The 22510-nt window shown below is 55.9% G+C and overlaps 2 protein-coding genes across 16 annotated transcripts in view; both read right to left on the reverse strand.

The window, feature by feature from the left end:
• Positions 1 to 9139, reverse strand: part of ANKHD1 (ankyrin repeat and KH domain containing 1) — a 99484-nt gene extending 90345 nt beyond the window's left edge. For all 15 annotated transcript variants that reach the window (XM_051793677.1, XM_051793675.1, XM_051793674.1 and 12 more), the window contains exon 1: positions 8753 to 9139. In XM_051793677.1, the coding sequence (XP_051649637.1) occupies positions 8753 to 9046 (294 nt within the window). In that variant the 5' untranslated portion in view covers positions 9047 to 9139. The remainder of the gene's footprint in view (positions 1 to 8752) is intronic.
• Positions 9140 to 9277: 138 nt separating this feature from the next.
• On the reverse strand, positions 9278 to 22207 carry SLC4A9 (solute carrier family 4 member 9). The gene is made up of 20 exons (XM_051793761.1): positions 21867 to 22207; positions 20178 to 20338; positions 19834 to 19983; positions 19663 to 19724; positions 19427 to 19584; positions 17522 to 17606; positions 17085 to 17239; positions 16356 to 16472; positions 16009 to 16183; positions 15655 to 15788; positions 15269 to 15540; positions 14624 to 14679; positions 14345 to 14527; positions 14102 to 14215; positions 13326 to 13487; positions 12978 to 13156; positions 12666 to 12738; positions 11705 to 11773; positions 10693 to 10866; positions 9278 to 10146 (listed from the first exon to the last, which is right to left on the reverse strand). Exons 1-20 carry the CDS (start codon positions 22178 to 22180, stop codon positions 9838 to 9840), a joined length of 3102 nt encoding a protein of 1033 aa, XP_051649721.1. The 5' UTR covers positions 22181 to 22207; the 3' UTR covers positions 9278 to 9837.
• Between the last annotated feature and the right edge of the window lie 303 nt (positions 22208 to 22510).

Raw genomic sequence — 22510 nt, forward strand, 5'->3', positions numbered from 1 at the left:
CTCATAGATATTAAGCAATTACCAGCTAATGAAACAAGCAGCTATGGGATCTGGGCTGGGGTTGAGTTCATTTCAGAACACAGGTTCATGTTGCAGATGCTGCTATAGATACAGAGTAAATACAGGTGGACACAACTTCACGTTTTGCCACTGCAGGCAAGGCAAGGCCCTCACAATGTCCAGCATCTCCATGTAAAACCCAGTGTTCTTGATGTGCCATCACACACAAGCTGACTAAAATGATGGGAAGGCAGTGAGAAAGGCAGTGAGAAAGGGTTCACATCTTCATGGTTGCTCCCCTCTGGCACCCCAAGCCACCAGTCAGTGCTCAAAATTACAGCTGGTATTTGAAAGGTGCAGATAAAACAATACACTGGAATTGATGTTTTATGGGGCTCCTCTCCCTTTCCAGAGATTGATGATCCTGGGTTTTCAATTTTCTTGCACTGATACTGAACCCTGAGCTGACACTCCTGGGTAAGCACCTGCCAAAATGGTCCCTGTCAATTTAACCCCTTACCTGATTCCTCTCTTAAGCAACCAATTGCCACCTGATATCTTTATGCCCATTTAAGTAGTTCTGAACACTACAAACTACACCTTATCACATCTGGTCAGAGCTGTCTGACCCATGGTTCTCCCACAAACAAGAACACTGCAGTTTATTTGTGTTAAAACACTGTTTCACAACAATAAGCAACATGACTGCACCCTCAGTTAACCCTCACAAAAATTAAGCCACAGAACAGACAGGCTGAGCCCTCTTGGGACCTGAGGCAGTGTTACAAACTTTCTCTGTGTAGCAGAAAAGAAAGCTTTACTCATCTCAGTAACTGCTGGAAAAACACAAACAACTGTTAAAACCAGCCTTCAGCCATCACATATTCGATGTCTGATAAACAAAAATAATTATGACTAAGTTTTCCTGATGTACAAAACAATCCTGTGCAGCAAGAAGCTGTCATTTACCGAACTGGAACTGACAACTGAAGCGTATTCAAAATTCACATGAATCCCAGCAAATCAAGTGCCTGTTCTTGGCATTCCCAACAGTACTTCATCCTGAAGAAAACCACTGAATGGAGACCCATAAGCTTGACTAAAATAAGCATCACTTGCACTACAAACTCCTTATTTTCACATATTCTATCTCAGTCCACTCTAAATCATGTTTTCCATGCTATATCTTTCCCATGTGCTTTAAGATTCCTTCCTGCCCCATTTTTTTCTGTCTTAATAATCCTGCAGAAATAGAACCTCATCTTCATCTCAAACCAAGAAACAGCTGGTGTAACTAAATATTCTAATTTATTAGAATATAAAACAGAATTGTTGCATTGATTTAGCCAGGGCTTTCAGGATGGGGTTCTTGTTCAAGTATTAAATCCCAAGCATTAAAACAAAGTGAAAGAAACTTCAAAACAGAAGATGAATAAATGCATTTGTTTGCTGATTCAAAAGCTCACACCCAACCAAGATGGCAAGTATTCTAAGCCACCTTCTTGGGAATGACCTCTCTTGTCAATCCAAAGGGACAATGCTTAATAAGAAAAGAATCATACAAGGGGATCTGATGAATGCAAGAGTAATTCAATAATCTGTTCCCAGGCCAAGCCATACGTTTCAGACAGAGAAATCTCAACATTTAAAGTGATTAATTCAGTTATGTAGAGGCTTACAGCACACTGAAAACCATCCTGGGCTTTCTGCCCCTCTCAGAGCCCTGGCTGGTGGCAGCTATTCTCTCCAAGGCCTGGATAAACAGGTCTGTGCATGCTGCACTTCTGCCAAAGCAGCAGAAACCCCAATGCAACCCCTGAGCCATCATTTCAAAGAAAAACCATGACAGCAGAGAGCTCTGTCTGAACTGTGAGCCACCAAAAGCTCAAGATGCAGCACTGTAAGGGCTTAAAAACCTAACTATTTCAGAAGAACAATTTGCAAGGGATCACATTTATCTAAGCTATTGAATTCACCCTAACAAATCCTAAATGCCAAGCACCCACTTCAGAGGCTCCCTCTTCCCCTGGTTCCCCTGTCACACCCTGGATGAGCACTTGCTCCAGACAGGTGATGCTCAGGGGTCACCAAGGTCAAGGACCACAGTTTGGAAGCAGATCATTCAGCCCCAAAAGCCCAACTCCCCTTTCCCCTTGGCCTGAAACACGACTGACTTACAACCTCCCCACCATGTGACACCACCAGTTTTTATTCATGATTCTGGAAAGGGAAAAGTTCAGCTGGGTTAGGGATTTCCCTGGAAGAAAATCTTGGTTAATCAGTAATCCCTGTGTTTTACTGAAGGCAAAGGAGAATAACTCAGGGACCCAGCTAAAACCCAATGGTAAAAGATCAAATGTTAAAAACATATAAATAAATGTGAGAGATCAGTTGGCCCATTGTCCACCAGTCAATAAAACATCCTTTTTTTTTTCCACTGGGGAATATTTTTTCCTGTAGGATGGGTATGCAGTTGGGCACCTTTCAAAAGGTCAGAAGAACCAGCTAGACATGTTTTTTCTCACCTACCACCAGCATTCTGACAAACACAACATCAAAATTCAACCATAAGTAACCCCTCTCAGTCTAGGCCAATTTTCCTTCAGATTCTGGGATGCTTTGGAAAAGCTGAAGATGAAAATAATGTTGAAAAAAAATCTGCACAATTCTCTCTTAAAAGCAAAAGGCAAAAATTTGTAAGTGGTTTCATCCCATGAAAAGCATTTAAGAAGTAACAGGATCCAGCACAGGATCAATTCTTTCATTTATGATTTATCATAATAAGTGTTTTCTATCTGTGTTTGAGCAGAAGGTGCAGAATGCTGCAAAAACAGAGAAAATTTTCCAGTATTTTATAAAACTTTCAAATAATCCATGTCACCTAAGAAAATATTCTTAAGTAATGACTTGCAAGAGTAAAAGGAAAACATTATCCTACGATAGGATGTGTTTCCATATATTTCACTTGCTCAGCATTCCTTCAAAAATATGTAAAATGAAACCTCTGCACCTTCACAACAAAAAGGGAGAGCTACTTATTGGGGAAAAACACACAGAAACTCTCTGTATTATGTTATAATAAATATCTGTATGTATTATAAACTATAGCATATCATCCTAATTAAATAATCCCCTTAATCCAAATATTAATTCACCTGTACCCCTCTTACTCAGAGGCAGCACTGTTTTATAACTGTGGTAACGAAGTTGCCACAAAAAACAGTATTTTTTATCATTTGAAAGTTAAACTAATCTTCACTTTATCCTAGACCAAGGTCACACGAGGCATCAGTGAGAAAGTTTTTATTTGAGTTAACCTCTGAGGCCAGGCTTTGTTCAAAAACTTTCTCATTTTATCTAAGTACTTGAACACTGATTTCTGACACTCTGTGGCGTGTATCCCATTCCACACATGGACATTCCCATCAGGAAGATAAGAGGACTCTGGATGGTGTTTGCATGGTACATGGGCTGCTGTTGGGAAAGAAAGGACCCACAGAAGGCAAGTGAAAGCTCCCTCCTGAAATGAAGCTTCAGAGCTAACTCAGAGTCCTGCAAAGAGTCCTCCAACGAGATGTATTAGTTATTTTTCTTCCTTCATGAAGTTTTCAGTGTGAAACAAACCTAAGGAAGGCTCCTCTTTCCATGTATATCAGATTTGCCTCTGTTTGGGATACAGGAATCACTTATCCCTCCAGAACAGCTTCCTGTTTTAAAGGAGTCATCACAAATGTCACAAGAACCCAAAATGACCTCCTGAGGCCTCGTCACCTGCAGGGTCTGAGCCCCAGCTGTGAGCTCCAAACAAACACACCAGTTCAGAGCTGGAGCTGCTCCCAGTTGGAAAGGAGTGCCTGGGTATTGTACTGCCCTCCCCTCCACACCACCCCTCCTGCCCAGGGAGTGCTGCAGGGATGGGCTGGGCTCTGAGCAGAGGACAGTGCTCCAGCAGCAGCATCCAGCTGTATTCCAGCATCCTCCAAGGAAGGAATGGAGAGAGGAGAGCATCCCAGTATCAAGCCCCAATTTAACTGGCTAGCCTCAATTTAAATCAGAACACAAGAACTCCTGATTCACCACTAATGCTCAGATGAACCCTTCCCACCCCCACCAGACTGTAACTAGTTGACTGGTGAAACCCATGTGCAAATTTGTTCCTAAATATAGATGTTCTGCTAAATTTGGCGAATCTCTCCTTACCCAGGGGTTGCACTGCATATTTATGTAATTATACAGTAGTATTTCACATCTTTACTTTCTACACCTATCATTAGAGAACAGTTGCTGACATTTATTTTAGGTCATGTACTCAACTGGGTCAAGCTGCACTGAAGGAAGGACCTGAGTTCTGCAAGAAACCTCAGAAATCAGTTCATTTGAAAGTGTTATTGAACAGTAACTATTAACCATCACTACAGTGATTGTTTCTGGCTACCACAGGTCAGACTTGCCAAGTTACTGAGATACCTACCAAGACTTTTCCAGAAGTTAGATGCCTAATCAGGCTGGGAATAAATTAATAACCTACTAACCAACCCTCTGCATCCTGAAGAGTCACCTCAATACTTCTGGAAACCTGAACATGTTCTCTTCTTGATTTTTTCTAATCAGTGAATAATTCCTGCAAGAAAATTTTCCATCTTGTTCCATGTCTTACCTCCTCAACTTTCAATGAGCTACTGAAAACTAGAAAAACATCAACTGCTGAACTAAAACCTACATTTTTCAGAGAAAAGGCTTTTCTGCTTAGTATTATCTACCTGAATTAGCATCTGCTTTTTGCATTTCTATTTCTTATGGTAAAGAAAATGCTGCTATTTACATTGTTTCCAATATAATACAGAAAATTAAAATGTGAGCATTTCATTAACCTCAGAAGTCAAACTGTGCACACCATTTACAAAGCAGACCCACTTTAAGAAGGTTCAATAACACAGCAATGACTTTAACAGAAAACACTGCCAATTTGAAACAATTATGTGTTTACACTGAATTTAAAAGCCAGTTTAAAAATTATGAGATCTCAGTTTGGGGAGGGAGACCCCAGACAAAACCTCCAGGTACTGAAGTGCTCTGGAGAGCGTGTCATTGGACTATTCACTCTACTCCTTGTAGGAGGGATGTTATGTCTGATCTTTAATTATGCTTTATGTAAATATCCCCAGAGGCTTATGCAATAGGTACAGGCTTAAGTAAGGCGAGTTGGTGGAGGCAGCTCTGGAGAGGGAAGGAGAGCTGAGCTCACTCCATAGCCAAGGGCTGGGTGAGCTCCAGCTGTCATTGAAGGCCTCCCAGCCCCTGAATTACAGAATACAAGAGATTTGCTACATTTATACACTCCCTGCCAAAAGCCACTTACTGAACCAAGCTCCCAGATCCCCTGGATCTGTGGGCACAGCTGGCCTCTCCTGCTTGATTTACAACAGCTCAGCAAAGGCACCATCCCTGAGCATTAACAAGGCCACATTTATCACCTGCTTCACCCTTTGCTGCCATGAGGGTTTTTGGTGAGGACCTGCGTGTTCTGTGGCCAACAAAAACCCCAGGGACACACCCTGTTCATCACTGACCTCCCAGCACACCTTCAGCTTGACCTACAGCCCTCACAGCCAGGGGGGAGGAGGCTCTTAAAGGCTCGTGCCTTTGGCACCACTGGAAGTGCCAGCAAAATTCACAAGGAGTGGTAATAATAACACTTGAAGTCACACCAAAAATCTCACTCTGAACAAGTTGTGTTCAAGGCTGTGAACACGGCTGCGTTCAAACCCTGACCATGCTCAGAAGGCAACTAAAGCAATTATTTGCACTGAGGTCAAAACCACCTCATCTCTCTGGTGGTGGAAGCTTCTCTGAGTGCCCAGGAGATCCACAGCTCCCTGTTTTACCCAGGAACAGCACAGCCCTCCTTGGCCTCTTCCCTCCATGCCCAAAGGCGAGCTTTGGCTTGCAGTTGTTTCTATTTGCATGAGATAATTTTAACTGGCAATTCTAGAAAATATTCTGCACAGCTGCATTTAAATTTCACCTCGTGGACCTGATACAACTGATTTGTACAGGATCCACTTCAGCCCCTGGTATCCCAACCTGGGCACTACCACAGGAAAAAACTGAGCTAGACCAAAAAGCTTTGATTTTCTCCCAGTTCTGTGAGACAGGATAAATGTGGCACAGCCTCTTCACCTGTAAAATGGGGACAGCACTCTCCACTTGTAAAGCACCTGGAGATCTGATCTCAGAAATGCAATGTATTTTCAAAAAGGTCAGGCTAAAATACACTGCTCTTTTCACTCTCTAGATAAATGCTTCGTTACACTCTTTGTCCCGCGCTTCCCCGATGATTTTCTTTTCTTCCCCAATTTGCCATTTTGACTAATTCAATTATTTTAGCATATTAAACTCAGACTAATAGAAGAATACAAACCCTAATTACCACCCCACAGGCATGCAGCAGAGCCTACAGAATATTGTACCATTATTTTTATGACTTCAAAAGTAGAGAGAAGAGTACAGATCAAGGCAGCATGGCAAATACTCACTTTTTTTTTTTATATAATTCTCCCTTCTAGTTCTCACTAATTCCACCCACTGGTAATAGCTGAAGGCATACACCCAAATCAGTGACTCATGGCACAAGACCACAGTCCAAACAGTCACTGACTGGGTTCTCAAAGCAGCGCTGTTCAAGAATTGCAATGTTCCATCCCTGGACCTGAACTGCCTTTGCTTTGCCCCAAAAACCCAATAAATACCTCCCTCCCCTCCCAAAAAAAACTTAACCAAAAACCACCCAAAAGAAAAAACACCAACAAAACCAAAAAACCACCACTGACAACAGGTGCTTCTTTAGTTCTCAGGAAAAAAATTGGAAATAAAAAATTTCCCCCTTGGTGCTCCCAGACATTCCCTGTAGCCCAGCAGAGCAGCACAGATGTGAGGCACATTCTTCCCACTCCTGCTTCTTCCCCAGGTAACTCCCCACAACCAGAAACACAAGACAGAACTCTCCAGGCAATTACAGCTCTGAGATTAGCCCACCTCCTCTCCATGTGTTCTGGAAACCTCCAAGGGTTTTAATTCCAACTTTACTTTTTCTAGTCTATGTTTTAAGTAAGAAAGGTTTTCCCAGGTTTTTCAAAGGAGTCATTTAACAGCTGTTTGGGAACCTTTTTTTTTTTTTACCTCAATGCCAACCTCCCAGACACATTATTTATAATAGGCTGTCTTTCTTAATACTTGCTATTAGTCAAAAGAGTGCTTAGTAAACACCTTAGCTGTCCAATCTTCACATCCTTTAAATAATGGGGTGGGTTCAGAAGGGATAAGCTCTCAAAGCAGGACTCTGCTCACCTTATAAAGAGCCACAAACACCCTGATACAGCACAATTCCCATCCTCTTCCAGGTTCTATAGCTACTGATTTGTATCTTCAAAGATGCATTAAAATGTGACATGAAAGACCTCCCAGAGAGCACAAGAGAGCATCAGTTATTTGAGTCCTATTCTACCTCCAGTAGGTCTTCCAGCTCTCCAAAATAGGTATGTGCTGGAACACCTAATCCCATGTGGGACTGAACATGTATGTTCAGGACACCCATCACACAAGGAACACTCACATGCCAGGGCTCATCTGCCTGATCCCTGGATTTTTAGTTGAATTAAATGCCCTGCTGTTAACACCATTTCTAATGTAGGTTAGGTGGTCAGGAGCAAAATGCAAATGTGGGTCTGTGTCAGTTTAATCACTTTTTTTTTTATTCTGATAAGACCTGTCAGTTCAGGTTTCAAGGAAGGCTGGACAAAAGAGGACCATCAACAGAAGGCAAAAAAACATAGCCACGGGAAGGTGAGTGTGGGCTCACCTCTTCAGAAGGAATGTGTGAACTACCTGGACCCCAAATTGAAAAGGGTGTCACCTTGGCCAATTCCTTCCTCCTGCAGAAGCCCAAAACACAGGCACTGCAACAAGCCTGGGAGTGTCAGCCACTTTCTCCTGCTTTCCACTAAAACTATAGAAAGGGTTGTGATGCTTCTGTGACCTCTTGTAAAAGAGACAACAAGCATTCACCTTTTGGGGAAGGAGGAGCGGGCAGCAGTGACAGATAAAAGCCTTCCTTTACCTTCTCTCCCTGGGCTACACAAAGCAGTATTAGATTCAGTTTTACAGGTCCAACAATGCTCCGTGTGGGTCGGGATAAGGCCCCGGTCCTTCCCTCCCCCACAGCCTCCCCCTGAAACTCCGCGCAGGTTTGCAAGATCAAAGGCAGGCACCTCCATTACCCTCTCTTCCATTTTGTTGGGCAAGAGATACTGCTATTGCACAAAAAAGCGTGTGTGTGCACAGATATAGATATATATATATATATTTATATATATATAATGCAGAGAGGAATTTTATCAGCGCCTGGGCACCACCAGCCCGGGGCAGCAACAGGGGGTAGGTAGGCGGGGGGGCGGCTCCACTTTGTTCTCCTCCGGGTGCAGGATCTCTCGCCGTCCCCCCTTCCAAACCCGCCTCCAGCTGGGAGCCGCTCCCGGGCACATCCCGGAGGCAGCGGGGCCGGGCCACCCCCGGGGGGGCGCGACCCCCGCGCCCGCCGCCCCCTCCCCGCGCCCGCCGCGCGGGACCCGCCCATGGCCGCGGCAGCCCCGGCACCGGCGGGTGCGCGGCGGGCGGGCCCCGGGGAGCCCGGCCCGGCCTGTCAGGAAGCGGCGGAGCGGAGGGGAGGGAGTGAGGGCGGGCCGGGATCGCTCACCTCGGACACCTCGTCCTCGTCGCTGCCGGAGCCGCCGCCGCCGCCCCCGCCGCCGCTCCGCAGCACGGCGGCCGCCAGCTTGAAGTCGAGGGCGGCCTCTCCGGCCGCGGGCGCGCCGGGGCCCCCCGGCCCGCCGGGCCCGGCCTCGCCGAAGAGGCGCACGGCCCGCAGGCCCAGCGGGGAGGGCCCGGCCGCGGCGGGCGGCTCGGCGGCGGCGGCGGCGGCGGGCGGCGCGCGGGGCGCGACCGAGTCGATCTCCTCGTCGGCGGCGGCGGCGGTGCCGTCCGTGAGCATCGCGCTGGTCCGGGCCCGGCCGTCTCCCGTTCCCCCCTCACGGCACCGCGGCAGCGCCACTAACTTCTCACACCCTACCCCGGCCGCGGCCGCCGCGCCCGCCCACCCCGCCCGCTCCGCGCGCGCCCATTGGGCGCGCCGGGAAGGCCGCGCCGCGCTATTGGTCCCGGGGCGCGTCAGTCAGAGCCGCGTCACGCGCTCCCAGCATGCTGCCCTGAGAGCGCACGCCCAGGCGGTCAGAGCGTGCCGACCCGCCCCGCTTCCTGAACTCTCCGCGAGCTGATTGGTTTATGGGGACGTCAATCAGGGGCTTCGCCGGGGCTGAGAGCGCTGATAGGGTGAGCGCACTGTCGATCAAATCGCATCCGGGAGCCGCGCGTTTCGGTTGGTCCGGAGGGGTGTCGCTCACGACGCGCGGCGTCTGACGCCTTCCGATTGGGTGTTGCCGCGCCCTAGTACTGCCCTCCCTTCAAACCCTTCTGAGGGGCTCCGTCACGCGAGGCGCCGTCACACGCCCGCCTGCACCGTGAGTTGATTGGACCGTGGGGCTGCCAATCGAGGCGAAGAGCCCGCCCCCTCCGCTCGCCCCGTCCCCTGCCGGACGCGGGGCGCCATTGGCTGAGCGCGCTGTCACTCCGCGCCCTGCGGACACGCCCCCGTGACGTCACCGCGCGGCCACGTGTCCCGCGGTGCGGGGGGGCCGAGGGGACTTAGGGGGGCTTTGGGGGGATTTTGGGGCTCCTGGGCCCCGCGATCCCCCGCCCGGGGCGATGTCCCCGCCCTGCCCAGCGCTAGTTCACGGAGAGGTTGATCTGCGGTCCCGGGTGGTTCATCGGCTCGAGCTGCGGGGGGAGAGCAGGGCGGTCGGGGTCGCACCGCGCCCACCCCCGGGCGCCCCCCCCGCCAGCCCCGCCACCGGCCCGGCCCTTCGGGGCTCCCGGGGCACCACCGACCTCCTGGGCGCCGCCGCCCCGCTCCGGCCGCTCCCGGCGCTCCGTCCCCGCCGCCCCCGGCCCGGGCGGGGGCCCGTCCAGCCAGGCCAGGTCGTGCGGGGGGAAGACGCGCTCCAGCCCCCTCCGGATCCCCACCAGCGCCAGCAGCTGCGGCCGGGGACAGGCACGGCTCAGCACCGCCGGGGCCGGGGGACAGGGCGGCCTGGCCCTGTCACACCCCGCTGTCACCCCTCCGGGGGACCGCACCTGCCCGGCAGGGACAACCCCACGGCTCTACCCCGAGAGGTGAAGGATGGTGGCAAAGCCACGCTCTGACCCCACCAGGTGCCCCCACCCAGCGCAGCACCCAGAGGAGCATCCCGGGGACCCCACTGGGGTGGGCAGCACTCATGTCCCCTTCCCACAGGAGCATCCCAGGGACCCCACTGGTCTTGGCAGCACCTCTGACTCTTCCAAAACGAACATCCCAGGGGGACCCCACTGGGCTGGGCAGCACCCGTGTCCCCTTCCCAAAGGAGCATCCCAGGGACCCCACTGGGGTGGGCAGCACTGCTGTTTCTTCCCAAAGGAACATCCCAGGGACCCCACTGGGGTGGGCAGCACACGTGTCCCCTTCCAAAGGAACTCCACACTGGGGTGGGCAGCACTCAGCCCAACCCCAAGGCAGCGCTGCCGGTTCAAGGGGTGTCGTACCATCACCGGGAAAATAATCGCGGCCGTGGTGGACTTGAGGACCCAGAGCAGGGCCAGGCAGAGCAGCTGGATGACGGTGAAGAGGTGCACCCGGCGCAGGGGGACGTGGCGGAGGTAGGGGAGGTCTGGCTGGTGCTTGGCCGGGATCAGGAGCAGCCGCACACGGTCCAGGAGCTGCAGCGAGAGGGCGGCGGGTGGGTCACACACCTCCACCTCCCTGCTGGGCCCCGGGGCCGGCAGGATGGGGTTTTGCCCTTGTGTCTGCGTTTCAGCCCTCCTGCCCTCTGTGCCGATGCTGGGACAGGGCGTTTGTCTGCAAGACCGGTGGTCCCGGTACCACCCCTCCCCAGGCCAGGGGGAACACTTTCCAAGCAGACCTCTACAAAAGGACTCAAGGTGGCCTTAATGGGTTAATTGTGAGATAACAGCCCTTGATGGAACTCCCTACATGCAGGAAACTGCTGCAGCCTCCAGAGAACAGCTCTGGGTTTCCCAGGCAGAGGGAGGGAGGGATTTTCCCAGCCTGTTCTACAAAGCAGGATAATTGCAAGGAAGAGGTACTGTTTAGAGGGAAAAGTGGCGTAGATAATTCTGGAGTGGGGATTTTTTTTTTTTCCTCTCCATGGATTTCTCAGGAGAAGAACAGAGCTGGCTCAGCAGCAGCAAATGCCAAGGCCAAAGGACCAGCAGGTCCCCAGCTCCCAGGTGGGGAAGTCCCTGTGGCTTTGAGAGCAAGTCTGGATTATCCACTGGTCCTTCCGCTTCTCCCAAACCACCTGACCCATCAGTGCACAAGTTAATCCAGCTCCTCAGCATCCCAGACACCTCCCTTTCCCTTCCCTCTGCCCCAGAAAGGTCCTTTTCCCCCTCCTTGTCCTGGGCCTGGCAGGGGACACAGGCTGCACATCTTGCAGAGCTAAAATCTGGGCTCTGCTGTGGGAGCTGGTGCTGAGCAAACCCCCTGATCCCCAAAGCAGCCCCCACCAGCAGCCCCAGTGCAGCCCCCCCTCACCTGGATGCTGTTCAGCGCCGCCACCCCCATGTGCAGGAACACCCCGTACAGCACCGGCATCGGGATGTGCTGCAAGACAGCGGGATGGGGGGTCAGTGGGGCTGTTCCCTGGGGGGCTGTGCCTGCCAAGTGTCCTGTCCTGTGTAAAAGCCCCCATGCATGTCCACAGCCTTTGCCTCCTTCATTCCCAGCAGCCCAGCCTGCCCTTGTTGGACCACGTGAAGTTCACGTGGGCCCGTGTCCTCCACAGTCCCTTTGGATGCCATCCCATCCCTCAGGTGTGTCACTGCACTTCTCAGCTTGGTGCCACCTGCAAACGAGCTCCATCCTGCTGTCTGTGTCCTGGATGAAGATGTTAAATTGTGTTGGTCCCAGTAGGGACCCTTGGGAGACACCACTTATTAGTGGTTTCCATTTGGATGTTGGGACACTGACTGTAGGTCTCTGGACATGGCCATCCAGCCAATTCCTCATCCATCCTTCAGTTCCACGTATCTCCAGTTTAGAGATGAGAATGTTGGGGGGCCCATATCAAAGGCTGTGCAAGGGCAGCCTCAGGGGTGAGGAGAGAGGTCAAGGAAAAGGCACCTCCCACCTGCCCCCAGGTAATCCAGGGCCACTGAAGGGGCTTTTCCTACTGCAGCAGCAGGTGAAAACCAACAGCAGCCAGGCTGGGACCTCCATGTGACAGTGTGGATATGGTGGGGTGTGTTTGGGGAGCACAGGGGACCCCAATGTGCATGAGGACAGTGGCCAGCTGACACATGGTCACAGTGCCTGGTGTGCTCACCCTCCTGTGGCACAGGAGCCAAATCCTTTGCCTGGCCCAAATCCTTTGCACAGCTCCCTGCCTGCCAGCCAGGCTTCCCTGGATGGCTGGAACAAGGAACTCCCCAGCCTTGCAGGATATGGCCACCCCCTGCCTAGGAAAAGAGGCTCACCCAGCACCCAGGCTCCCTACCTTGAGCACGGGGGCCATGAAGACGGAGACTCCCATCAGGACAAAGACGGCCAGGCCTGTCAGCCTCTGCTCCCTGTGTGTGGCAGTGCAGGTGTCACAGGGGTCCCTCGGGAGCCCACCCCCTTGCCTGCCCTCCTGGCTCTGGGGTCTCTGCTCCTTTCAGCTCAGATGGGCACAGGGAATGGGAGCATCCCTGGGGAGACACCAGTGTCCCCAAAGCCGGCTCTGATGGCCAGGGTGGGCATGTCCCTGTCCCCTGGCTCTGCAGCCACGGGCAAGGGGTCCCCCCGAGCGGGGCCCAGGCTCGTGTACCTGATGCCCAGGAACTCGGGGTGCTCGCCAGGGGCCGAGGTTTCACTCTCCTTCCTCAGGCTCTCCATGTGTGCCAGGGAGATGACGGTGGCTGAGACGTACCAGGGGAGGCCGGTGACAGAGGTGACAACCATCAGCAGGGAGACACAGAGGAGGTCCAGATGGAAGCCTGCTCCTTTCTGCAGGGGGAGAGGCAGCAGGGCTGGGGGTGAGCCGTCTCCCCAGCAGCATCAGAGGGGCAGTGCTGGGGTCTGCCCACCCTACTGGCTGTTTTGGGGTCCCACTCTGCCCCAGCTGCTTCCATGGGGCCCAGCTGGGACCTGGGTCCTTTCCCCGTCCCCTGCTCACCTGCAGCTTGTACTCCCTGCGGTTCAGGATGACGGCTGTGATCTGCTGGTCCATGAAAATGAGGATGGTGACGAGGATGGCAGGCACTGCAGACACCAGGCACACCCACCACGGGTTGGCTCCGAAGGGGACGATGATCCAGCCCCGCGCTGGGTTTGTGGGCTGTGGGGAGCAGAAGGGTCATGGCAGCTGCCACCCACCTCTGTGTGGCACAGCGGGGCGACAGGACCAGCCCCAGGTGCCCAGGCTGGAGCCCGACAGGCACCCAGGGATGTGGAGAGGAAGAGCATCCTCCTTTATCCTGGGGATGCTCCTGAGCAACGTGACCTACCACATTCCCTACAAGGACATCCTGGCTGTAGCAGAGCAGGGGGTTGCTCTTGGACACCACAAGCCAGGAGCTGGGCATGTGCCTGCAGGAGCAGGTGGAAGAGGTAGCACTGGGCAGCAATGATGGTGAGCCCAGGGGGGTGGCAGCGAGCATGGGCTGCTCTGAGCCACTGCCAGCCCTGCCACACACCCAGGGCAGGGAGCCCAAGCCCAGAGGTGAGCCTGTGGCTCTCGCTCCAGTGTGAGCTGTACAGGGATGGGGTCAGTCTGGGCCTGAGCCAGGTTATTTACAGAGCATGGGATGTGTTCAGCCCCTTCTCATTTGCTCATAGAGCCCACACACCCCTGTAGGGCTGGAGCTGGCAGTGGGAAGGACAGTGACAGCACTGCCACTGTAGGGGGCACAGCCCCACGCCCTGACAGTGCCGTGCCCACCCTGCCAGCACCTTCAGCTCGCTGGGAACAAGGAGCTTGGGGGTCTCCAGGCCCAGGGCGGCATCGACGGCGCAGGAGGCGAGGATGGCCAGGATGATGGCGAAGTCGCTCACCAGCTTCCGCACCTGCACGTGGAGATGGAAAGGGTTCCTGGGGTGCCTGGGGTGGGGGCTGCTCTAGCAGCTTCCCCTGGAGCCATCCCCACACCGATGGGATGGGTGGCCATTCCACAGGGGTGGCAGAGGGATGCTCACGCCAGCAGGGAAGTAGCGGCTGCTCCTGAAGCGCTTGAGGGCGGCGCAGGAGAGGAAGGTGCCCCCAAAGAGCAGGAAGGAGATGAGGGTGACATCAGGCACGTACTGACAGCTGGTGCCCAGGAGGTGCCCGCCTCGGTCCAGGCACTGGGTCCTGCTCAGCCCCTCTGGGGTGGCAGGAGGCTGCAGGGACAGGACAGGAGGTGAGGAGGGGTTGTGTGTGGACACTTTGGGCCCACCCCAGCCCCTCGCCCACCTGCCTGGGAGCAGAGGCTGTACCTGTGGGGGGAGCAGGGGCGAGGGCAGCAGTGTGTCATTCCCTGCAGAGCTGTGACCTGAAAGGGGAAGGAGGGTCAGGGTGTTGCTGGCTCCATCAGGGATAACTGGGACACTGCTGCCATCAGTGTGGGTCCTCAGGCTCTCCCCAAGGGCTCGGGATGCTGCGTGGGGCCTCATGGGATCCTGGAGGTCCTGGGCCTGGCTGGTGCCAAGGGAGCACCAAGGGAGGATGCACCATTGTCCCCAGGCTGGCCTAGCACTGATCCTTTTGGTGTGGGCACTGTTTCCAGGGTCACTGTGGACACATCTTCAAGCCCCAGGAAACATTCTCTGGTTTACAGACTGGGCTAGAAATGGCAGAGCAAACCCCTCCAGCCCCTGCCATCCCCCATCCTGGAGCCACAGGAGCCAGGCCAAGGCTCTCTGTGCTCCTGGCACTGCCCTGTCTGGTGGCAGGACAGTTCCAGGAGGCAGGGATGGATGGACAGACCACATGGAGGGAAGTGGAGGAAGGTGCAATGTGGTCGGGCAGATGAGGATGGGATTAAACAGCCTCCTCCAGCCTCTGGCCAGGCAGCAGGTTTCCAGTGGGGTCCTGAGGCAGCAGCCTCCTGCTCCCCACCCACCTGCAGCCCTTGGGCTCACCGGGGCTGGACAAGTTGCAGGTGCAGCTGTAGGAGGTGACGTTGTCCAGCCGGTACTGCCAGTTGATGGGGAAGGCGTCTGCCAGGCTCAGCATCTTCTTCAGGGAGTCGTAGATGAATATCAGGCTGATGAGTGCACAGAAGCCTTCCTCGGTGAAGCGGGTGAAGTGCCTCACCAGGTGACTGGCCTCAGTGGCCACCAGCACCACGCCGAAAAAGGCCACCCAGAGCCCAATCCAGAGGCGGAACTCCAGGTAGTCCAGGCTGTGGTCCCTGGGGGGAAGAGTGACCCAAAACCTCACAACCAACACCTGCCTGCAGTGATGGTGGCCCGTGCCCCATCCAGGGGACAGTGGCCTGAGGATTCACCCCTGCCAGGGAACTCACTGGCTGAAGGAGAAGAGGAGGCGCTCGAAGACCAGCACGGGGCCGGTGCTGCTCAGGATGGTCAGGGGTTGGCCCGAAAAGAGGCAGAAGATGAAGCCAGCAAAGGCCGTGCCCAGGAAACTCTCCAGCACCCCCTGAAATGCAGGGAAGGGGTGCCAGGCACACGGCAGGGAGGGGGGTCCTGGGCCTGTCCCTCCCAGCAGCACAGTGCAGGGTCAGTGCTGGGGGAAGGAGGAGGATTGGGCTGATGCTCAGGATGCTCCAGGAGCGCTGGTGGGAGGTGGGCACCAAGGAGCCCCATGGGCTGGGCTGAGCACTCCGGGTAGGTGCCGGGCACCCCAGGGCTGTGCTGACCTGCATGTTGGCAGTGGTGTCCCCCAGCATGCCCCCAAAGGTGATGGCGTTGGTGACCGTGGCCAGGTAGATGTAGAGCACTGCCGAGAGGCACTGGGGGTGCAGGGCGTCGGAGAAGTCACTGCAGTACCACGGTGCCTTCCTGCGGATGTCTCGCAGCAGCCCCCCGAAAAGCCTGGGGCAGAGGAGAGGAGGGAGGTCTCAGAGCAGCCCCCACAGCTGGGCATCACCCCCCACACAGTCACCTTCCCTGGGAAACACCAGCTCAGAGGGGCTTGGTGGCCCCATGACAGCCAGTGCCCTGCCCCCAATCCGTCACCCATCACCTCGTCCCTCCAGGCACCCACCTGCCCGTCCTCTCCAGCTCCTCCCCAGAGCGTGGGTGCCCTGGGCTGGCTCTGTCCCCAGCTGCTGCCATGCCCCCGTTGCCATGGGGCTGCTGGTCTGGTGGGTCCACAGCGGTCCTATGGCAGAACAGAGCCTGAGACAGGCTTCAGGTTGGGACCCTCAGGGGCCAGCTGCACCTAGGGGACACTATAAGGGCAAAGGGAGGATGGAGAGGGGACAGGGGTGCCAGCAGGGTTGGGGGACCTTGTGTATCCCCCTGAAAATGGGGAGGAGAAAGACCAGGAGGAGGAGGAGAGACTGGAGATTGGACTAGGTGGTCTTTAGAGGTCCCTTCCAACCCAACCATGATCTCCTCCAGCAAGCCCTGGAGCCAGAGCTCACAGGACTAGTTTTGTTGGAGCAGCAGGGCAGAGCCCGGGGTGTCCTGCTCAGAGGATGGGCTTCACATCTGAGTGCTGAATCCCAGCATTCCCAGCAGCTCTTTTTGAAGGGCATATGGGGTGGTTTTGCCACCCCCTGCCAAGTGGGACAGCAGGACTAACAGCATCAGGGACTGGAGCTGTGGTCCTTGGCTGGAGTGTCAGAGGGGCTTAGCTGGGAGGACCTCCCTGCTCCAGGGCAGCTTCATCCCCATGGAGATGGAAGTTTCAATGTCACAGGTGGGGGTGTGCCCCCCCGGACCCTGCAGAGGGGCTGGCAGAGGTTGGGGTGCCCTCCCCTCAGCCCACCTCCTGCACGGAGATGACAGAGAGCTCAGCGGAGGAATTCGGGCACTGGGGTCCCATTTCCCAGGAGGAAGCACAATCAGCTCATCCAGGAACGCCTCCATCCCTGTGATGAGGTCCTCTCGGTGCTCAGCCTGCCAGGCAACCCTTTGGAAGAGCTGTGGGGAGGTGCTGTGGATTAGCCACCATGTCCCTGCGTTCAGCCCCTCGGAGCCTTCCTCGCAGCCTGCAGCCTTCACCAAGGAACAAACCCACCCACTTCAGTGCAACCAGTGCCCCTACATCCTACAGACCCACCCCAAACCTTAGTTTTCTTATCCTAGGCAAGGGAAAGCACCAGTTCACCCTCTCCTCTGCCCTCCACTGCAGCCTGCAGAGGAGAAGACCCCGGTGTCACCATCCCAGGCCCATCCCAGTCATGGGTGCTGCTCCAGGCTCACCTCATCCATCAGCAGCGTGGCCATGGCCCTGCCAACCTCGTGGTAGGCTTTCACTTTGGGGGGACCCAGCAGGATGAAGAGGAACCTGTGGGTGGGACAGCACAGCTCTGGAGCAGCCCTCTGCTCCCTGGGGGATGCTTCTCCCAGGGGAGACCATGGGGATGCTGGGGACAGCAGCTGGCCAGGCTTGGAGGGCTCCTGCCACCTTAAGGAGTGACCACCCTAAGAGGGTTGCCACTGCATGGAGAGCCCACAACATGGGATGCCAGGACCCCACTGGATCACAGGGTCTGCAGAAACTGGGGCTGGGGGTGTGCGGGGAGAGATGTTTGGGGCAGAGGAGGAGACAGCCTTGGCTGTCTGTGGGATCAAGGTCTTGGCTGGGGGTGTCTGTGGGATCAAGGTCTTGGCTGGGGGTGTCTGTGGGATCAAGGTCTTGGCTGGGGGTGTCTGTGGGATCGAGGTCTTGGCTGGGGGTGTCTGTGGGATCGAGGTCTTGGCTGGGGGTGTCTGTGGGATCGAGGTCTTGGCTGGGGGTGTCTGTGGGATCGAGGTCTTGGCTGGGGGTGTCTGTGGGATCATGCTCCCGGGAATGTTGCTCACAGGCAGGATGCAGGAGTGTTAGGGAAGGAGAGCCTGCTGGCAGCATGGGCAGCAGGTTTGACAGGACTCGGGAGACATGGGAGGAGACTGGGAAGAGAGCTCAGGGTCCTTAATAAAATATGGTGAAAATCCCACACCTCAGAGGATGGTGCAAAATAATGAGGTCTACAGAGGGACAGTCCAGCCAAATGTTTAACCAAGCCCTCCCCTCCTTTCCAAAACTGGCAGAAACTGTTACAGTCCTGGAACCCTGAGGCTGCCGAGTGGTTCCAGGACACTACCCTGAGCAAACCTTCAGAGAGGGGGCAGGGAAACTCCTCCAGTAGCATGAGTGGGGTTGAGTGGGGCTCAGCAGAACCTGCTGCAGCCCTGATGTGGGGCTGGAGGTCCCCTGGAGCCTGCTCCAAGGGGATGGGAGGTGACAGAAGCCACCCGGGATTGCTGTCACCCGGCCATCTGCACCACATCGATGTGAAAACCTTAAAACCTTGGAGATGGACCTGAGAGGGAGACAGCCCCGAGGTGGTGGCTGTGCCTTTGGAACAGCCTGGCATGGCCACCAAAGGGGATGGTACCATGGGCAAAGGGGTGGGTAGGGACGAGCTGTCTCTCCCCTCTTGTTTGAGGGGGGAAAATTCAGGGCAAAGGGCTGTCATGAGACCCTCGAGACCCACGGGGACCTGCCACCCATCTGCCACCTAGGACAGAGCGGCAGGTGGGTGGATGTCCTGCTCCTCCCAGCTCCTGCAGGACGGGTGCTCTGGGCAGAGTGACCAGGAGGTGGCAATGTCCCTCCTGATCCCCGCCTGCCTCCTCCGCGCGCTCCCTAAGGAAGCGCCCAGCTCAAGAGACACACGGACCATTTACTCTCACAGCTGCGTTCCTCAGCCATGGGGGAAAACCTCTTTCCCTTCTTCTTTCCCCCCACCCCGTCCCACTGCTCGTGGGCAGCGGGAGGGCAAGAGACTCCCGCGAACCTGCGTCCCGCCGCCAGCCCCGCGCTCCCGGCAGTAAGTGGAGAGCATCCAGAGCCTCCTAAGGACAGGGAATGCAGACTCCAGATGGGGATGACCCAGGGGATGTCCCTCCCAGGCTGCCCAACAGATACTCCGCTCTCAGCCCATCCCGAAATGCTCCTAAGGAGCTGGGGAAAGCCGAAAGGGAAGCAGTGAGACAGGATTCTGGGACTGTATGTGGCACTGGCTGCAATTCCCTTTGCTTTGGCCAAACCCTGTGTGGTGTGGGAGGGAATGGGGAGACAGGGACAAAGAGGGAACAGGGGCATGGACCATGCTCTGTTACCTGCTGGGGAGAGCAACTTCAGCCAGTGAGCCGAGGGACACCCCGTGCCTGAGGCGAATGAAGGCAGTGACGGGCTTCTCCAGGAATTCCACTTCACCCACGGCAATGTGGGCAGCTTCGGCTCCCGGTGGGACCTTCTTCCTAAAGCGGTTTCTCAGCTGAAAGGAAAGGGCTGGGCAGCGGCTGGGCACCTGGGATGCAGCAGCTGCTCCCAGCCCAGCTCCTTCCTGCCTTACCTGCTCCTTAAGAGGCGTTTTGGAGAGCTGGGCTCTGGGCTCAGACTTGCCTTTGGCCTTCCCTGCAAAGAAAGGGAAGAAACCATTCCTGCAGACCCACATGTGCAAGTGAACAGGTGGTGTGGACACTGCCCCGGGCTGGTGGCACTGGAAGGATTCCTGGTGGGATACCTCGGCAGGGAGAGAGGGTGAGCTCGGCGAGGAGCTGCAGCAGGGATTTCGTGGGCTGGTGCCGTGGCTGGAGGAGCAGGAGGGCTGTCAGGCGTTCCCTCAATGCAGGCTGCAGCTCTGCTTCCTCGGGATGCCCAGAAAGCACCTTGTCTGCAGCAGGGACAGGGACAGCCCTGAGTCCCCCTGCTTCGCTGCCCAGGGAAAAGCCCCCTTAGCTGGAGCAGCAGCCACGCCAGGTGCCCGGCTGTCATTCACCAGTGCTGTTCTACAGGCACCTCCTGATGGCCTGTCCTTCTCCAGGGACCAGCCCATCCCAGGAGATGACTTCTGCACTACCCATGTACCGATTATTTCCTTGAAACTGGCGGCATCCAGATCCAGGAGCACCGTCCCCTTTTGCAGGCATGTCCTCAGCTGGAAGAGGCTGTGCAGGGGGAGGGCTGGCACGTGGGGTGGGCTCCAGCGCTCCCCACCATCCTCCACCTTCTCCTCGAACTTTATCCACCTGCCCGGAGAGATGTGCAGGGTCAGCAGCAAAATAGTTCTGTGTCCCGTGCCAGGTAGTGGGAGCTGGACCCTGTGTCCATCTCTGAGCTTAGCATGGGGTTTGGGGGGCCCAGAGGGGGCTGCAGTGGGTTCATGCAGCAGGGGCAGGTGGGCAGCCAAGGTGGTCACATCCCCATTCCTGCAGACCCACACCTCACTCCAGTCTGATCAGGGGGGATTTCAACAGTCATGGGATGACAGAATGGTTTGGGTTGGAAGGGAGCTTGAAGCTCATCTTGTTCCAACCCCTCTACCATGGGCAGGGACACCTCCCACTATCCCAGGTTGCTCCAAGCCCCATCCGACCTGGCCTTGGACAATTCCAGGGATGGGGCAGCCACAGCTTCTCTGGGCAACCTGTGCCAGGGCCTCCCCATCCTCACAGGGAAGAACTTCTTCCCAATATCCCATCTAACCCTGCCCTCTGGCAGTGGGTCCTGTCACTCCAGGCCCTTGTCAAAGTCCCTTTCCAGCTCTCTTGGAGACCCTTTAGATACTGGAAGGGGCTCTGAGGTTTCCCTGGAGTCTTCTTTTCTCCAGGCTGAACAACCCCAGCTCTCTCAGCCTGTCTCCATAGCAAAGCTGTACCAGAAGAGCTGTCCCAGCCCTTGGATCATTTCCATGGCCTCCTCTTGAACAGGAGGTGGATGTGATGTCCTGGGGGGGTCTTACTGGAGCAGAGCAGAGGGGGAGCATCCCCTCCTCACCCTGCTGCCCACACTGCCATGGTGCAGCCCGGGATACACTCTGCTCTCTGGGCTGTGAGCACACAGTGCCGGCTGATGTCCCATCTGTCACCCACCAGCATCCCCCAGCCCTTCTCCCCAGGGCTGCTCCCAGCCCACCCACCCTCTGGCTGCGCCGGGACTGGGGGTGGCCCTGCCATTAGCAGCGCTGGCTGGAGCCAGAACAGAAGTGTCTTGAGCTGTTTCCACGCTCAGGCAGTGCCAAATATTTTAACGCCGGGCACAGACAGAGCTTCCCTTTGTCCCCCGGGGTGGGCGCGCTGCCGCGGGGCACTCGCCGTGCTGCACGGGGAGAGCGTGCCCGGCGGGGCAGCCGTGGGGGAGAAGGGGGCTGGGGGCTGGGCAGAGCCACAGCCCGGCGGATTTGGCACCCCCCGCAGACTGCGACCCCGGGGGAAGACGCACTGCTGCTCCCAGATCCCCGTAGCCTGCGTCCCTGTGCCCCTGCCGAGCAGAGGAGGGGTGCTGTGGGGTACGGGACATCCCAGCCCCGGCGCGGCTGCTGGAGCCCTGGAGAGGCAGCAGAGAGGAGCAGGAGGAAGGGCACTGTGCCCGCACAGGGTCACTGCCCGCCCTGCTTGACACCCTGCCCTTTCCCATGAAGTGAGTCAGCCCAGCGCGGGCACCGGAGCCCTGCTTTGAGGATGAGGCTGAGGAACCACCGGCTTTGGGGGATGCCCCAGGCTCCAGCTGAGCTGGAAGGCTGGGCTCCCATAGCGTGGCCCTTGCAGGTTTGCCTACCTGGCCATCTCCCTCCACTCCAGTCCCTCTGGGGTACTGAGGAGCTGGTTGAGCTGGATGAAGAGCAGCGGGCAGGTGACATCCCCTCCATCCTGCTGTGGGGCAGCACCAGCTCCTCTGGCTGCTGGGGCCATCCTGGAGGGGAAGATGCTGCAGCTCAAAGCCTGGGAGGGAGCTCTGGGGTTGCTCCAGTCTGGTCTGGGTTGTGAGCAGGTCCCTGCCTCCTGGAGAGCTGTGCCACCTGCCCCGGGCACGTGGGCTCGCATGGCCACCGGCACTGGCAGCCACAGGCCTGGGTTCCCTCTGGCACTCATAGGATCCCACTCATCCCACACCTTATAAAAGCTGTGAACTGGTTTAAACTGGCCACAAACCAATACACAGGAGCCAAGCCCAAAACAACCACCTCAAAACAGCAGGGTCAGCCCCACGGGACCCTTTGTGGCTGGGTCCTGCCACATCCAGCTGCCCACCTGGGCCTGGGACCAGGGGACCCACCTGCCTGCTCCGGGTGACCCACATGGACAAGGCTGTTCCTGGGGAGTAGAGTGTCCCCAGTCCCACCTGTACCCTGCAAGGCGTTGGTGAGGCGATGGCAGGGCCAATCCTGAAGAGCTGGTGGCAGCATCAGTGACTTTGCCAGG

Source organism: Manacus candei, unplaced genomic scaffold, assembly GCF_025592945.1.
Source record: "Manacus candei isolate 608988 ecotype Guabito, Panama unplaced genomic scaffold, ASM2559294v1 h1tg000037l, whole genome shotgun sequence".
In the NCBI taxonomy this organism is placed as follows: Eukaryota; Metazoa; Chordata; class Aves; order Passeriformes; family Pipridae; genus Manacus; species Manacus candei.